At 43.9% G+C, this 15,708-nt stretch overlaps 2 protein-coding genes across 3 annotated transcripts in view; both read left to right on the top strand.

The window, feature by feature from the left end:
- Positions 1-9: 9 nt before the first annotated feature.
- LOC146191739 (protein saal1) overlaps positions 10-15,708 on the top strand; it is a 31,474-nt gene continuing 15,775 nt past the window's right edge. The window contains exons 1-7 of one of the 2 annotated variants that reach the window (XM_084602255.1): positions 10-54; positions 8,143-8,284; positions 8,346-8,467; positions 8,628-8,750; positions 12,254-12,337; positions 12,917-12,996; positions 13,078-13,137. In XM_084602255.1, coding sequence (XP_084458381.1) covers positions 8,272-8,284; positions 8,346-8,467; positions 8,628-8,750; positions 12,254-12,337; positions 12,917-12,996; positions 13,078-13,137 — 482 coding nt within the window. In that variant the 5' untranslated portion in view covers positions 10-54; positions 8,143-8,271. Of the gene's footprint in view, positions 55-8,142; positions 8,285-8,345; positions 8,468-8,627; positions 8,751-12,253; positions 12,338-12,916; positions 12,997-13,077; positions 13,138-15,708 lie in introns of those variants that run through there. The other variant, XM_084602254.1, reaches the window with a different exon arrangement.
- On the top strand, positions 324-3,755 carry LOC146191740 (uncharacterized). The gene is made up of 4 exons (XM_084600369.1): positions 324-417; positions 2,228-2,305; positions 2,831-2,905; positions 2,984-3,755. Exons 1-4 carry the CDS (start codon positions 324-326, stop codon positions 3,643-3,645), a joined length of 909 nt encoding a protein of 302 aa, XP_084456495.1. The 3' UTR covers positions 3,646-3,755.

Genomic DNA, 15,708 nt, shown 5'->3' with positions numbered 1-15,708 from the left:
CCAATCGGATGTGCCCCTCGTCTAAAATGGCAGCGCTCATCCGCCCATCATTTATGGCGATTTCCACTGGTCGATCGGAGCTGGGCGCCCGGATCGACCTGAAGCGCTACAGAGCGAATGAGCCTTGGTCGACCAGCGGAACATGTTGCGAGCGCGTAGCGGAAGTCATGCCAAACCGGTTCCGGAAGTTGAGGTCGCTTCCTGGCGCCAAATTTTGCTCGTCTTGAATAGGGACAGGCACGATCGCGCGGCACCGGCGGCGCTCTTTATCTTACGTTCGCACCGTTCGCATGCTGTCAAGTCTTCTGCAACGTCACCACGCAATGGAACCAGCCAATCGCCTCGTGCATGTATCACCAGAAGTGCATCGCATCTTGGTGAATCTAGTAAGCGACGAAAGCTGCAGTTCTACTTTCGGTAAGCTCACGTAGTATATGCATATCGCATGTATTGCTGCACTCGGTGCTTGCTACCGTGCTGAGTACGATGTCAGCCGAGCGGTCGTTTTCTTTGTTTATCGATAAGTACGCGACAACGTATAAGATAAGCCCGTTTCGTTAAAAGTCCGCCGCCGTCGTATCTATAGGGAAAAAAGGTACCGAAATTCGCATAGTGCTTTATCATTTTGTAATGATGCGACATTACTATCCAAAGATCACCACACTATATTTGCATACGACCGCTTAATAATTTATAATTTAATCTTTTTTCTCAGCAGTTCCGGCAGCCGAGAGATGGCTGTGACGTTAGTCATATATGTATTGCCGCGCGGTATTAAACAGCGATACAATCGCTAATTCTTTACTTGCAGTGATTCCTGTCCTTGAGGTAGGTTGGCTTTACTTTTGTAGTGAATTCAAACGAAACAGGAATTATTATGTCGCTATTTCTTCATTTCTCACGTGACCTAGATTTGACTCACAGTCATGGCTCAGCTGTTGAAACCAAAACAGGTGAGAAAAAATGGTCGTCTGTATTAGTTAATGGTTGTAGGCAAAAAACAAAACAATGTGGTGGTCCATATATAGTGATGTCTTACGCATCATTAACAAGAAAAATGTAACTCAAATTTGGTGCCTATATGCATTTAGAGGAGTATAGACACCAAATTTTGGTGGCATTTTTCTTGTTAATGATGCATACGACATTCCTGTGTATCGATCTGTATGCACTTTTCGCCTACGACCGCTAAATAATTTATAATTGTTTTTTTTTTTCTCTCAGCAGTTTCGGTTTCAGCAGCCGAGAGATGGCTGTGACGTTACAGTTATGTATGTATTGCCGCGCGGTAATAAATAACAGCGATGTAATCGCTAATTCTTCACTTGAAGTGATTCCTGTCCTTGAGGTAGGTTGGCTTTACTTTTGTAGTGAATTCAAACGAAACAGGAATGATTATGTCGCTATTTCTTCATTCCTCACGTGACCTAGACTTGCAGTCACAGCCATCGCTCGGTTGTTGAAACCGAAACCTAAACAAGTGTGGAAAGACGGTTATAATTTATTCAGCAGTCGTAGGAAAATATGACGTGGTGATCAGAGCACAGTCATGTCTTAGCCTGAGTACAAATGATAAACACAAACCTAAAATTTAGATGTCTATACTGGCAAAACTTAAGCACCCTCCTAATTTTCTTTTCTAAAACTTTTTCTTGGGGTATTAGCTCACAGGCAAATTTGCAGTTGCTAATTTTCATATGCACCAGAAAAAAAGAAAAATAACAGATTGACGAGACAAATAGCACTGCATGCTGTTTTGGGTGTGCAGGGCTGCGGAATAATTTCGACCACTTGAGGGTCTTTAACGTGCACTGACATCGCACAGCACACGGACACCACTTCGTTTCGCCTCCATCGAAACGCAGCCGCCGTGGTCGGGTTCGAACCCAGGAACTCCGGACAGTAGTCGGGCGACTTACCACTGCACCACCCCGGCGGGGCATGTGCACCAATCTTATTACAAAAACTAGAGCAGCGACTGGGAGAAGCAGTAACTGTAGGGGAGACCTGTGCGGCAACTGGACGGGCCAGCCGCCAGTCACTCGTTGCGCCTCTGTCGCTTGATTTGTGAACACCGTTCGGGTACTGACCGACACACAGCATTATTTGAATCACTGCAATGTGTGATGGTTAATTTGATTGCAGCAGATTCAAAATACTATATAGCTTAAGCATTTAACCTCTTCATCACATGCTAAATAAACTTTATTTGGAGTGTACTGCATAGCTGCTTCACCTTTGTGCGCATATATTGCAGATGCAGGAGCTGATTTCGGAAACCAGGGGATTCGTTCCTCACCAGTTCGTAAGTGTATTCTAACCTTGTGTTGAAAGATGCAAAATGGATGCCCTGACTACTTGGCGCAAGAGCTGCAACGACAATGATGGTTCATAATGAAATAAATTCACAACAAGTACAAACAGGTCGTTTTATTTCACGGTTCTTTACAGGCGGCCAAACATTGGGGATCCGCTATAGTGTAGCACACCAAGAAACATATGAATCTCTAAGCAAACAGAAAGAAAATATCTTTAAAGGAGTATGAAAACTGCATAAGCATGCTCAGGTTCCAACACTGTACACTCACATGGTTAAAAAGCAATAACACACGTATATGCTCTGCCGAGTAACCACTAAGGAACCTTTGCATTGTTATTTCGAAGTGCAAACTCTAAATACATATGGCTGCAAGCATGCATGTCAATGGGATTAAAACAACAGGTTGAAATATATTTATGAGCCTAGCCTCAAATAACATTTGCTGTGCTGCTTTGTAGGATCCATGCCATATTGCACAGCAGTGGAGAAAGCTTTTTTGCACTGTTGCAGTTCCCTGTCCAGAGGTGCAGCCTGGCCCCTCACATGGCCGCATCTATAGCCCAGGTACCAGCAAAGGAACACGTGGTATGTAAGCATCGTGCATTTTTTCTCTTTCCTCCATTCTTTTCTTATTTTATTTCTGAATAGTTTCTGTCTTTCCAGCTCCAGTCTGCGAGTGGACAGGAGGGGAGACAAAGCTGCTGCTAGACCTGTACTCAACGTATTTTGCACAGGTCGGGCCTTTGAAGAAATTCAGAAACAAAAAGGCTATGTTTGAAAAAATCGCTGCCGAGCTTGAGAAAAGGCTCGGTGTTTTAAGAACAGGCGAGCAGTGCTGCACAAGATACAAAACAGTGTGCAAAAGAAAACGCACAGCTGTTGCAGACAACAACAGATCAGGGAACTCACCGCAAGAGGTTCCCTACGAGGATGAGTTAGAGAAGATTAGGTGGCTGGATGACAGCATTGAGCCAGAGGCAGTACGAGACTCCAATGGCATTGTTTCAAGGAAGGTTCGTCCTGAATTGACATCAAGCTCTGTAGAGCCAGACAAACATGAGGACCTAAATTCAGCTCAAGAAGACAGTGGGAGTGAGCAGCGCAGAAACCGGCCAAGTACAGTCAGGATGAGAGATATGGCCCTATTTTTTCAAAAGATAGAAGAACTAGAAGAACAGAAGGCAACAAGACGTGCAGAGAGGGAAGCAGCAAGAAAAGCAGAAAGGGAGCAGGAGAGGGTGTTTAAGGAAGAAAGAAGAGAGCGAATGCACAAAGAAAAAATGCAGCTCCTTCGCCAGGCATTTGGTCTTGATGAGAAACAGTAAATTTAACATTATGTTTCATACTGAACTTGCCTGTACTTTCTGGAATTGGCAAAAAGCTGCAGTCAACTGCAGCGGAACTTTTTGTCGAGGCAAATGGAGCAGGTGTTTCAAGAGGCTGTGCCATCTGGTGAATTACAACGCCTGCCCCTGCCCTAATCGAGATGCTGGTAGCCTCACAGTATAACAAATGGCACAGCCTGTTGTATCGGCTGCTCCACTCACCTTGACGAAGCGTTCTGCCGCAAGTTTTTTGCACATTACAAAAAAATGCAGGCAAGTTCAGATTACTTATCAAAAACGTACACCATCACAAGCTATCTTATAACTGGCGGTTGAGTCCAAAAAAAAAATAGTCTTGTAGTTTTCAGAGGAGAACTGCTTACAAGAAAAATTTGGAACATGCTGCACGAGCTTTGGCAAAGGACGCATGAGGAGTGTTTTTTTCCCCACTCTTCACAGGTTCATGGCTCGCATCACTGCCTCTCGCTTGAGCTCTCCTTGACGGCGAAGTTCAGTTTCTGTGGCTGTTAGTGGGTTGCAGCCCTCACTTTCATCAAGTGGAAGGCTCTCCCATTCAGCATTTGATGAGCCATCATCTGGCACAGGTGGCACAGTGGTGTCACCTGACTTAATGCACAGGTTATGCAAGACACAGCATGCAATAATGAACCGGTTCATCTTATCCACAACAAAGAAGTCAACATGATGCAATTGGCGAAACCTACCCTTTAAATCAGCAAAAGCATTCTCAATTCGGACTCGTGTTGCAGAAAACTTCATGTTAAAGAGGTTCTGCCTCTGGCTCAAGTTTCCGTAGTTACGGAAAGGTGTAAGGAGAAAATCTCTGAGTGGATAGGCAGCATCTCCTAGTACATGAAAGTTCCCTTGTGCACACATCTCAGGAAGCTTTCCTGAAAGTCCTGATTTCCTGAAGATTCGGGAGTCATGAATCTTACTTGGGTTTCCTGTTAGCACATCTAGAAATTTTTTGTTATTATCACACACTGCCTGCAAGGTAAGTGAGATGGAATTGTGCCTGTTGACGTAGGTGGAACGAATTTTTTTGGCTGGACAGCGAATGTTGATGTATGATCCATCAATGCATCCGATGGTGCCGGGCACACCAGAAACCTGTGTTAAAGAACAAAAGTATTAAACGGAGCTTACTTCATCTGCTTACTAACCGATAAGCTTAATTGCGTAAATTCTATTTGATTCAATACATATAAATATGGACGTGCACCTCTTCAAGGTTTCAAATGTTAATCACTTATGAAAACTATTGTTTGATTTGCTTGGTCTACTTGTGGGGTTAATGTTCCCAAGCAGTTTCCAAGCACCTAAAGCTTTGAAGTACTAATCTGTGAAGATATATTTACCTCATGTTTTTAAAGCTAGTACATATTTAACAACTTGAATAAGTGATATTTGTGATTCAAAGTACAAGTTTTTGCATTCATTGATGGTTGGCTCAGTGCAATATTTCTTTTGTTGTCCTCACTTCATTAACCTGCATATGTTACATTTTTTACTCACAGTACATATTTTTGTGCTTACTCACGATCATTTGTTTTGTGCAATATTTTTATACTATTGGAAGAACTGCATGACATATCTGTGATTCAGAGTACAAGTTTTTCCATTCATTGCTGGTTGGTTCAGTGCAATATTTCTGTTGTTGTCCTCGCTTCATTAACCAGCATATATTAACATTTTTTTTACTCACAGTACATATGTCTGTGCTTACTCACGAGCATTTTTTTGTGCAATATTTTTATACCATTTGAAGAATTGCATGACAATTTGGAGAAACTGCCTATTTATTTAAGCAGATTACTGCTTGTGGCTCACCGTGTTGAGCACTTAGAAAACAAAGCCAACCAAGAATAAGCTTTGAAAGACACAACATTTTGAGAACATACTCAATTCCTTCATCGCATATGACAGTGAGTGAGCTGCAGCGTGCCTTTTGAAGCCCTCGTTCAGACATCCACAACATCACCGAGGGGAGTATTGAAAAAGTAGTTAGCATTCCCCAGTGTCTGCTATGTATATATATATATATATATATATATATATATATATATATATATATATATATATATATATATATATATATATATATATATATATATATATATATGCATTTCTCTTAAAATATATATATATATTTTAAGAGAGATGCATGACTCGTGGAAAGGAGAAAGAAAAGGAAATTAGAGATGTCGTGCGCCGAAGACTATAAAGAAGTGAAGACGACAAAGAGGATGAAGCTCGAGCTATCACTGTGAACGCTGGCCGTCGTAGTTGCTACGGAAGATAAATATATTGCTATGCGAACCATCTAAACCGCTTGACTACACTTGGTGGAGGTGCTGGGTAAAAGCACGCCAGACTGGGTCGTGACGTCTGTCATGATGGTAGAGCCTGGCAAGGTTCGACTGCGGAGCTCCACGTTGGGAACAGGTGACACGTCCGCTTAATTACAATATATATATATATATATATATATATATATATATATATATATATATATATATATTCAGCACACATGCGGGAATGTTAACTGCTTTCTAGGAGCCTTTCTGCCCCTCTCACATCCACAGTCTATGGTCAGTGACTGCAGTGACACCTGATGAAGGAACTGAGTAGCTTCTGAAATGTCGCGTCTTTCTACATTATGTCTTACAAACAGGATGCACCTCGTTCCGCTTTTTGAATATATCACCACTTATAAGTGTTTCTTTTACTACATGATACCTGAATATTCAAGAGAATCTCAATTACAGTTGCAGAATAAGCATATGCTTGACTGCACCTTTACATCTGCAAAGAAAACCTGTAAAATTTTCAATACTGAAGATTTAGTCAGGAAAGTGCTATTCCACTATGTATTTTTTAACCTAGTCTTTCTATCTGCAGCTGATTCCAGCTAGCAGACGTGTAACCTGTTGTTCTCTGTGTTATTAACGGGTATTTTTGATTCCACTAGCATTCAGTGTGTGTTTTTTTTTCCTTTCACGATGAGCATCTGCTGGTACAAGTTGTATGTGCAATAAAGTATTCAAACGAGATGAAGGAGAGTGGTCTTACTTTCTCAAAGTCCGCTGCTAACTGTTCCAGGTCAGGTGGAAATGCAATGGCTGTTTTAGCTACCTCCTCGAGGTAGTCTAGCATACGGTCTATGACCCTGAAGACTGTGGTCTCGCCGAGCCCAAAACGGCCTGCAACATCTCTTATGCAGGCCTTATTAGCTGCATACCTGAAAATAATATTGTACCATGTAGTACCATGTACCTGCTTGAACGTTGTTTGAACAACTTTCCTTTCTTTTTTTTTTTTTTTCTTAAAATATTGTACCATGTATAGTCGGCCAAATCTGTACCCACTTCCAAGGTTACATGATATCATTTTCACAATTTCAAAACGAGTGTCTAGCTCGAATAGCCCAATTTAGAGAGTTGGAACAGTGCTGTGCAGTATTTATGGCATATATGCACCAAGCTTCGATTAACTATGCCTGTGGCCGCGCATAAATGCCCAGACGGGTGAAAGGATTGCAACGCTGGTCTCCTGCTTCGAACGTTGTTTGAACTGCGTGAAAAAGCTTTCCTTTCTTTCTTTTTTCATATATTATACTAGAGCAAATTTAATACTCCTGGCTTAGGCTTTTCGAGACGGCGGACAGATCGTTGGCTCAGCTAGGTCACCGCCAAGCTACTTGAATTACCTAGTAACTGAGGCACTCACCACAGGAAAGCCAGAACATGCTCTTCAGCTGTTTTTGAAGCCGAACCCCCGTTGTCAGAACGAGGGTACATGGGGGACGCCTCGAACCCGGCAATAAGTTGGGTCGCCACACTCCTTGACACACGAAAGTTCCTGCGGAACTGTGCAGAAGTACATATGAATTGCTGCACGAGCAAGAAGCGCATACAAACTTAAGCTTCGTTTTTGTTTTTCTCCACGTACGCGAATACGCGTATAATATACGCACCTCTTCATCGGAGTACTTGTGTACAACATCCTCTACGTAGCCGATAACTTTCGGGCGTTTCGTAGGTGACTCTGCAAAATATTGCTGAAAGAAGGCTTTGTACAAATGAAAATCGTCGTCGCTACTGCTGTCTGAATACTCGGATTCAGACTCCGAACTTTCATCAGACACTGCGAGCGCCAAACCAATTGCAGACGACGCCATATTGTGCGCGCGAAAAAAAACGGCGATGCCCAGTGTGTCCTGCCAATATTTCTGAAACCACTTAAAACCGCCGAAAAAAAATCCTGCAACCTCCGGAAGTGACGACATTATAAATGAAGTTCCGGTGAGATCCGCCTTTCGTCGGCAGATCGAGCTGGAGCTCTCCACGGCGAGCGGGGTTGCTCCAAACGACCAGCGGAATACGCGCAACCTATCCGGGTCGACCAGCGGAATTCGGAATCGCTATCTCGGAGCAAGAAAGTCTGCCCCGGAGCGACCAGTGGAAATCGCCATTAGGCGTTGTGGTTTGGTGGTTTGATCGGTTGGCTGATCGCTTCACTTTGGGAGCAGAAGCTTGCACTGCGCCTCCTGATGCTTGTCATATTTTAGCTCGCGCCATTGGCGTGAAAGGATTTGCTGTCACCATGTGTGAATCAGGTAAATTACTTTTGCAGACGAACTTTGCAAACGCCTTGAAAACTACTATCTCTCTCTCCAGAAAGAAACCCGTCTCCCCCACCAGAGTTCGTTGAAGCCGAAAAAACGTTTGAAGCAGTCAGAATTGGCGATACGGTGTTCAGCCAGCGTTGGGTATTTCAGTGTCTCCTCAAGGCCATCAAAGTGAGTCATGTTTTGCATTCCATGCGCCGTATTTTACGCTTCAGGTACAAATTGACAGTAACTGTTGTGACATGGTTCGGTGACTGAAATGAGCTGCCGTGTTTTCTCTTTTTCTTCGTGCCCTTGTGTGTGTTCTCATTGATTTCGCCTCGTGCTTCAGGCGGCCGAAAATGAGAATGCTTCTCGCGAAGGTGAGGAATTGCCCTCGGAAGAAGAGGTCGTGGAGCTGGACAGGGAAATTGAGGAGGAACTCTGCACACTTTGGGACATGGCAGCCAACTCAGTAAGTACTCAGGCCCACACTTGTGCTGATCAAGCTGGCGGTCCAAATTGTTAAGAAGCTTAATTGGTGGCTTCGTTTTGCTTTTGACAGTTCGTTTCGCATTATTGAGCAACAGATGAAACTGCAGGTTATCATGGTGCGAGATCTCGAAAACAATGATCATTACCCGTTGAGTGAGAGAAAAAAAATTAGAAGGGTTCAACGCTGCTGGACCGAATATGGAGCGAAAGCATTAGCTGCGGGTGACCGAGCATTCTTCTTCTTCTCCTTCTTCGTCTTCTTCCCCAGCCCACGTATAAAGCCCCGCTTTAACCAAGCCATATGAACGTGCCTTAGTGGCCTATAGGGGTAACGTGAATGCCAGGGTCCTGGCAGGCTGATTCTGACATAACTGTCCCATGTGAAATGAGAGACCTAAGTTGGCAGCTCCTGCCAGGAGACCACGGACACGGCACACAGCGATAAGCGGTTAGACCTGGCGTAGTATTGCCTTCGTATAAAAAAAAAAAAAATCTTCAAGCTATAAAATAGACCTTGGCATCCTATTTGTCAAACTGGCTTCTGATTGAATGTGTTGTGAACTTGATCTACCCAGGGTACTGTCAACAAGGAGCGGTTCAGGCAAGAGCTAAGCAGAGGGCTGAATATTACTTAGATGATGTCGGCAGCAATGCAGTCACTACCTGCTGCTGGTTAATGAAGTGGAGGCCGTCAGACAACCATTGAGCTGTTGTTGTAGTGTCCGGGTAACGTCGTATAAAACCTACCACTGTGGTTTAGTGGGTTTGGCATTCAGCTGCTTTGCCTGAACGCCATGGCAACCATGCTTCAGCAGAAGCAAGATGGGAAAAATGCCTTTGCACATTAGGATGTCAATGTATGTTGAATGTGCTATATTATGTCACGCATCTTAAAACACTGCAGATGGTCAAAACTTGCCCGGAGCCCATCACTATGGCACTTTCTCCCTACCTTCTTTCATTTCTTCCTTCCCCCATGGTGCAATGAAGGTATGTGCACCCTGTGAAAAGAGACAGTTACTGCATCTTCCCTGACCTCAAAAACAATTTTTCATGCTTAAGAAGTCCAGATGGTCAACATTAATCCAGAGTCATCCACTACAATGTCTCTCATAGCCTCTGTAGTTCCAGGTCTAACTTTCACCAGGTTGATATATCGGTTGAAAATGGTTGTATCACAAGTTTCTAAGATTGAATGTAAAGGGGCTGCTTCAAAAAAAAAAAAAAAAAAAAGAACAAGAAAAGAACATTGGAAACAGTGTGTAAAGTAGCAATTAATGCGTAAGCATTGTATGGCTATATTTGCTATTTCGTATCATTATGAGTTTGTCGGCAGGACTACGCTCGAACGAATGAATTTATAAGAAAAAATATGGTTGCATCAGATAGAGCATCAAAAAATTGCATGGGAAATTGGAAGGTGCATGTGGATTAATTAGTTATCTAATTAGAGCCAATTAATACCCCAGTCAAGCGTGCAAGTTAAAGTGCACTTCTGCAGAGTGCACTTCGCAGCTTGAAAGAGACTTTACGCTACGCAGTGCTAAACGGGAAGGCAAAGTGCACTCGCATAAGCACTTGTTGGTATGAAACTAGCTACTGAAAAACATGTTTTAGAAAAGAAATTGGAACCTCCAAGCGCGAAGTTCTGGGAACTGCTTTTTAAAGTAGTAAAACATTTAAAAAATGCTTAAAATTTGCATGATTCATAGACCCCTTATCAACGAACGCCATGAACAATAACAACCGCCCCCTAACTGAAAATGGCGTAGCCGCAGTGGCGCACCACTCATAATGTGGAAGTTGCGTATGCGGTTAATAATAATAATTGGTTCATAGGAAGGGAAAGGCGCAGTATCTGTCACACTTCTGTCTGTGGACACCTGAACCGCGCCGTAAGGAAAGGGGGGAAGGTGGGAGTTAAAGTGGAAAGAGGGAAAGAGGGGCCGTAGTGGAGGGCTACGGAATAATTTGGACCACCTGGGGATCTTTAACGTGCGCTGACATCGCACAGCACACGGACGCCTCTTCGTTTCGCCTCCACCGAAACACAGCCGCCGAGGTCGGGTTCGAACCCGGGAATTCCGGACAGTAGTCTGGCATCTTACCACTGTACCACCCCGGCGGGGCACGTACGCGGTTACATCACGTTTTTGTTATTTGATATTTTGCCCGTCGCTATTATAAAACATTTCATCAAATGAAAATATGTACAAAACACGTAAAATCAACTTGTATACATATCTTATTACATAATACATTTGTGACAAAGAAATTTCTGCCGCCGAGGCTACGCACTCAGCCCTCGAAGTCTGTTTCGTGAACGCACTCCTACCTGAGTGCACACTTTGACAAGCGCACTTATGTTACGCTGTTTAGCAGCGGTAGAGTGCACTTTTCGTAAGTGACACCCGCCGTAAGTGCACTTTATTTTGCGCGCTTGACAGGGGTATAAGTAAGATGTCAAAATAGCTGGGAGGGCTAATGCCAACGTCCAAAGGTGTTAAAGTGGTACTCGAATTCCGGTGACATAGTCCTAATTACTGGTGGCGGGAAATTTGAAATGTTTGAACGTTAACAAGCGGGAAAGGGCGTGATTTGCATGCAAATATGGGTGGGACTGGTTAGAAAGTGTGTAAAGAGAGATAATCAACCAACTGCAGTCTGAAGATTTCAATAGCACTGTTGAATTTGCAGTGGAGAAATGCGAAAGCCTGAGCATTGCTGCTGCACACGGTACATCGTGCGCCCTTTGTTGAACGCGACTAGCGTCCCGTTGAACACGTCAGAGCTCACCGGCATTCTATAATTGGTTTACAAGAAAGGAAAGGCGCAGTATCTGTCACTTACGGAATCCCGCTACTATCAACCTTATCATTATATCCTTATCATTATTATTATTATAGATGGGCACAAGCGTACCCGGCCTGGTGCTCGACTTTTCTAAGGGTGTGCGCTTGGGAGAAGCTCCGTAAACACCGCTGCGCCCTCCCCCTCCCCGGTGGGCCCAAACCCAGTTTCAAACCTCGCAGCCTGCAAAGGTGGTTCATGTTTGTCTTGCAAAAGTACTTCCTTTGAGCCTCACCTGCAGTGCTCCCTTTGAGCCTCAGCTGCAGCAGTTCTAAAAAAAAACACACTTGTCACATGTATGGGACAAGAAGAATTGTGATGTGCGTTTCATGATCCCGAGCATGGCACAGTTGATTAAAGCACTTGGCTGGGAATCCGAGGGACGGAGGTTTGATTCCCGGTGGAGACAGGATTTTTATTTTCCTGATAACATCATCATGATGACTGACATGTGGAATCCCGTGGAATCTAGCGAAGTGTGACACTTCTCGCAGGCACACAGACGGACACGCTAGCGAGTCATGAGCCATTAAAGGCTTTCGTCTTAAAAATTCCGAAACCACTACAAATCTGCAGTGCAGAAATGCAAGAGCCTAGTTTCAGCTGCCTTCTGCTTCCTTTCTTTTATTGCAGGATGTTGCACACTTCTTGCATGAGTTCAAAGCTCTTGAGATTTTCCTGCAGATTGTATCGACTTCAAAATCACCCCGCCTTGTGGTAAGCGTTGCTGTGCCGTTCTCCATTCTTACGACATTTTCATATTATTTCATTTGACAGTATTAATAATCGGCATATTTATTTTCTCTCACGATGGTGTCTGCAGCATCGTGATGGCAGCTTTAAAGTGTTAAACACTTTTTCAGAGTTTATTGAAGTGCAGTATTTGCAGTTGTCAGCTCAGCGCTATGCCTTTAGCTGCATGGTTAACAAGTGGCTATGCCTTTAAGATAGTGTAGTAAGAAAAAAAAAATCTTGAAGAAAATATATTGTCATAGGTTTGCAATCTTTTTTTTTTTAGATTTTCACTGATTGCTCGTGATCTGTAAATCAGTCATGATAATTTTTAAAATGGCACTAACAAGAAAAGGATGCTGAAACGTGTACATAGGAGCTATTTCTGCGTCTTTGTCTTGTTGTGCCATCTTAATTATTATCTGCCGCCGTATCACGTAGCTTCTGCACTGGCCATCATGGTTGTTTTAAAATCTGCTTGTTGGAACACATGGAAGCATTTCTCTCTCGCTAGATGAGATTCTTTTTACCTGCTGTATATTTATTTCACATCGGCTCTTGCAGGAAATCCTGGTTGGAATTTTAGGAAACATGGCTGTGTTTCCTGACCTGAGTTTGGCTCTTTCTCAGGAGGAAAGCTTGCTGTAAGTGGAAGCACAGGCATGCATTGTCGGTTTCTGCATGCCGCCATTAGCCTTTTTCATATCATATGCTGTCTCTTGCAGGCAGATGGCCATGCAGCTGCTTGGAGGAACCGACACCCCAACTCTGCTTCAAGTGATGAGGTTAGAATTAATTTTGGAAATGCAATTTTGACTGGCTTTGTAGCAAAGGAAACAAAAGCAGGGAAGTGGAGGGGGGGACTATCTGGTTTTAAAGAAAAAAATACAGCCGATTTGCATAGTCAATCAATAGCGAAGTAGGTGCGTAGCACTGCTTAACTGTTGTACTTCAGCGCGTCAAGCACAACCTGCGCCGCAGTGCCTGACGGTCCGGCTTCATCCGTTGCGACGCGAAGCAAACGCGCGGCGCAGCCGCGTCCTCAGCTTTTCTTACACCATCTTCAGAAATGAGCGAAAACAGACACAATGTACCTCTTTACAATGCACTGCTCTGCGGCCGAAAGGTTTGGGGATCAGAGGGGAGAGAAAGAGAGAGGGAAACGCGCTTGAAGACGAGTGCAGTTAAGACGCGGAGATAAGCACAAGCAGCTTCACGACGCGGCGAGTGGCTCGGAGCCGAGGTCCAGGGAGCACTGCGTGTGCACGTCTGCTGTCCGTGAAGGCTGAGGAGTGACTGATGCGAGGGAAGAGATGCCGAAGTTGAGGACGCATGAGCGACACACGACTGCTCACTCCGGAGTAACACATGCTTGTGAAACGCTGACCAGTGACAGCCGCCACGTCTGCAACTGACCCGCCCCTCTCTCACTGACTTACTATCTCACTGGGTGCATCTATGTGGGCGCTCCGCACCCTCGGTGTTAAGTTGCGTGATGCGGGCATGGATCCGCCTCCTCAATGCTGAGCCGCGCGATGCGCACTTCTCCACCTTCTCTTTCTCCACTTCAAGCTCACGAAGAAAGAGAGAGTGAGTGGCTTCGGACAGACATCGGCAAAATTACGAAATCAGTGATTGCGGCTAGTAGTGCTACGCACTAAAACTGCCTCTGTAACTGCATGGCAGCCTGTAAAATTATAAGCTACAATCTCTGCACACACAGATCTAGCTAAAAGAGGATATAACGAAGTACAGTCGAACCTCAGCTGCCCAAATAAAGTAACAGGCTAGTGGTACACTGCTAGTAGATGAGAACTTGTAAATTATGAATTCAGGATGTAAGCTAGAAATTCTAGCAATAATAGCGCTGACAAGGGTACCAGATGTTTTGCACATCAGGGAAATAATAGGTGGTAGCAAACGAATGCGAATGCATCATTTTTTTTTTTTTTTTATGTGGCCAAAGAGCGAGCGCATCACCCTTGCTGACACGGCTACCTTTGCGCGGCAATTTTTCAGGCCTCACGTACACGTACTGTATTTACAAGAATAACGAACGTGCCTCCCACCTTTGCTGCCATTAAATAAATAAATAAAAAAAAGCTTGTCGTTACCGCGTTCCTTCCTTGCGCGCCGTCGCATTCCAGTGTATTTCTTGGCTGGGCACCAAGATTATGCACAGCGAAAACTTCACTGTGTGCGTTCTGTGTGCATTAGCTCGTGGTGGGGTGAATGGGGAGGGTGGGGTGATTGGGGTGGGCGCTGTCTGCTGCCATAAAATCATTCAAACGTGTGTAGCAGTAAATGCCTTTATAAGCAAACGATGCTAAAAGCCTGCATCATAATCGCGGCTCACTGCATGCTTTCTTTGATGACTGAAAGGTGGAAGGAGGACAACTATCGTGAAAAAAAATGTCTAGTTCTTCTCGTCTGTTGAACCCTCCCCTCAAACTGGCGTCGATTTCGGGGAAATGCAAAATGCGGTGTGTCTCGACTAAACTTCTCACGTCATTGTCTGTTAAGGTGGCTGCTGATACATGCATGTGATATGCGAGGACTTCGTTAAATCAAAAGTGCGGCATAAAATTGCTTCGTTAAATCGCAAAAAGAAACACATTGTTTTCGATAGGGCAGTGATTGGGAAATAAAACAAATGTGTTACATAGCGAAGTTCGTTACATTTAGGTTCGTTATATCGAAGTTTGGCTGTATATCCTAATACTATATAGGTTACAGTGTTTTAAAGGAGTACAGATTCTTATTTTTGGTTGCATGCTTTATTCTTTGTAATGATGTGTAAGCCGTTACTGTGCACAGATCACCATGTGGCATTTGTCTTCAACCGCTTAATTTATAATTGAACCTCTTTTTTTGACCTATTTTGGTTTCTATTTCAACAGCCCAATGATGGCTGTGACATTCAAGCTCTGTATAGGTAACGTGAAAGATGAAATATATAATATTGCGCCTTCATTGCTCTGATTCACTACAATGCTAAAACCACCCTCCTTCATGCACCGAATTATGACGAGTGAAGAAACAGCTTTTATATTTGAGTTTTTGACAGGCGTGCGGGTGCTCGCTTGTGCATCTCTCGAAAAGTTGCACTCGCAGCTATCGGTGGGCTGCTACTACGCCGGCTGGGCTTGCATAGCTGTAGGAAGTGCACCACTAAAGTGGGTACAGTGTGCGCACTATGAGAGAAAAATCTAATAAATTGCTTAGAGGCCCTTAGTGAATACCGTGCAGTGATTCATGTATAGTGATGTCTTATTCTTCATGAAAAGAAAAATACATGCCACCAAAATTTAGGGGTAATAGTACTCCTTTATAACAAACATTTACTGCTCTGGCTA

Source organism: Amblyomma maculatum, chromosome 4 (assembly GCF_055883805.1).
Source record: "Amblyomma maculatum isolate TAMU_Amacu chromosome 4, ASM5588380v1, whole genome shotgun sequence".
NCBI lineage: Eukaryota > Metazoa > Arthropoda > Arachnida > Ixodida > Ixodidae > Amblyomma > Amblyomma maculatum.
The sequence above is the reverse complement of the archived record's forward strand: the minus strand, read 5'-3'. Positions and strand labels throughout refer to the sequence as shown.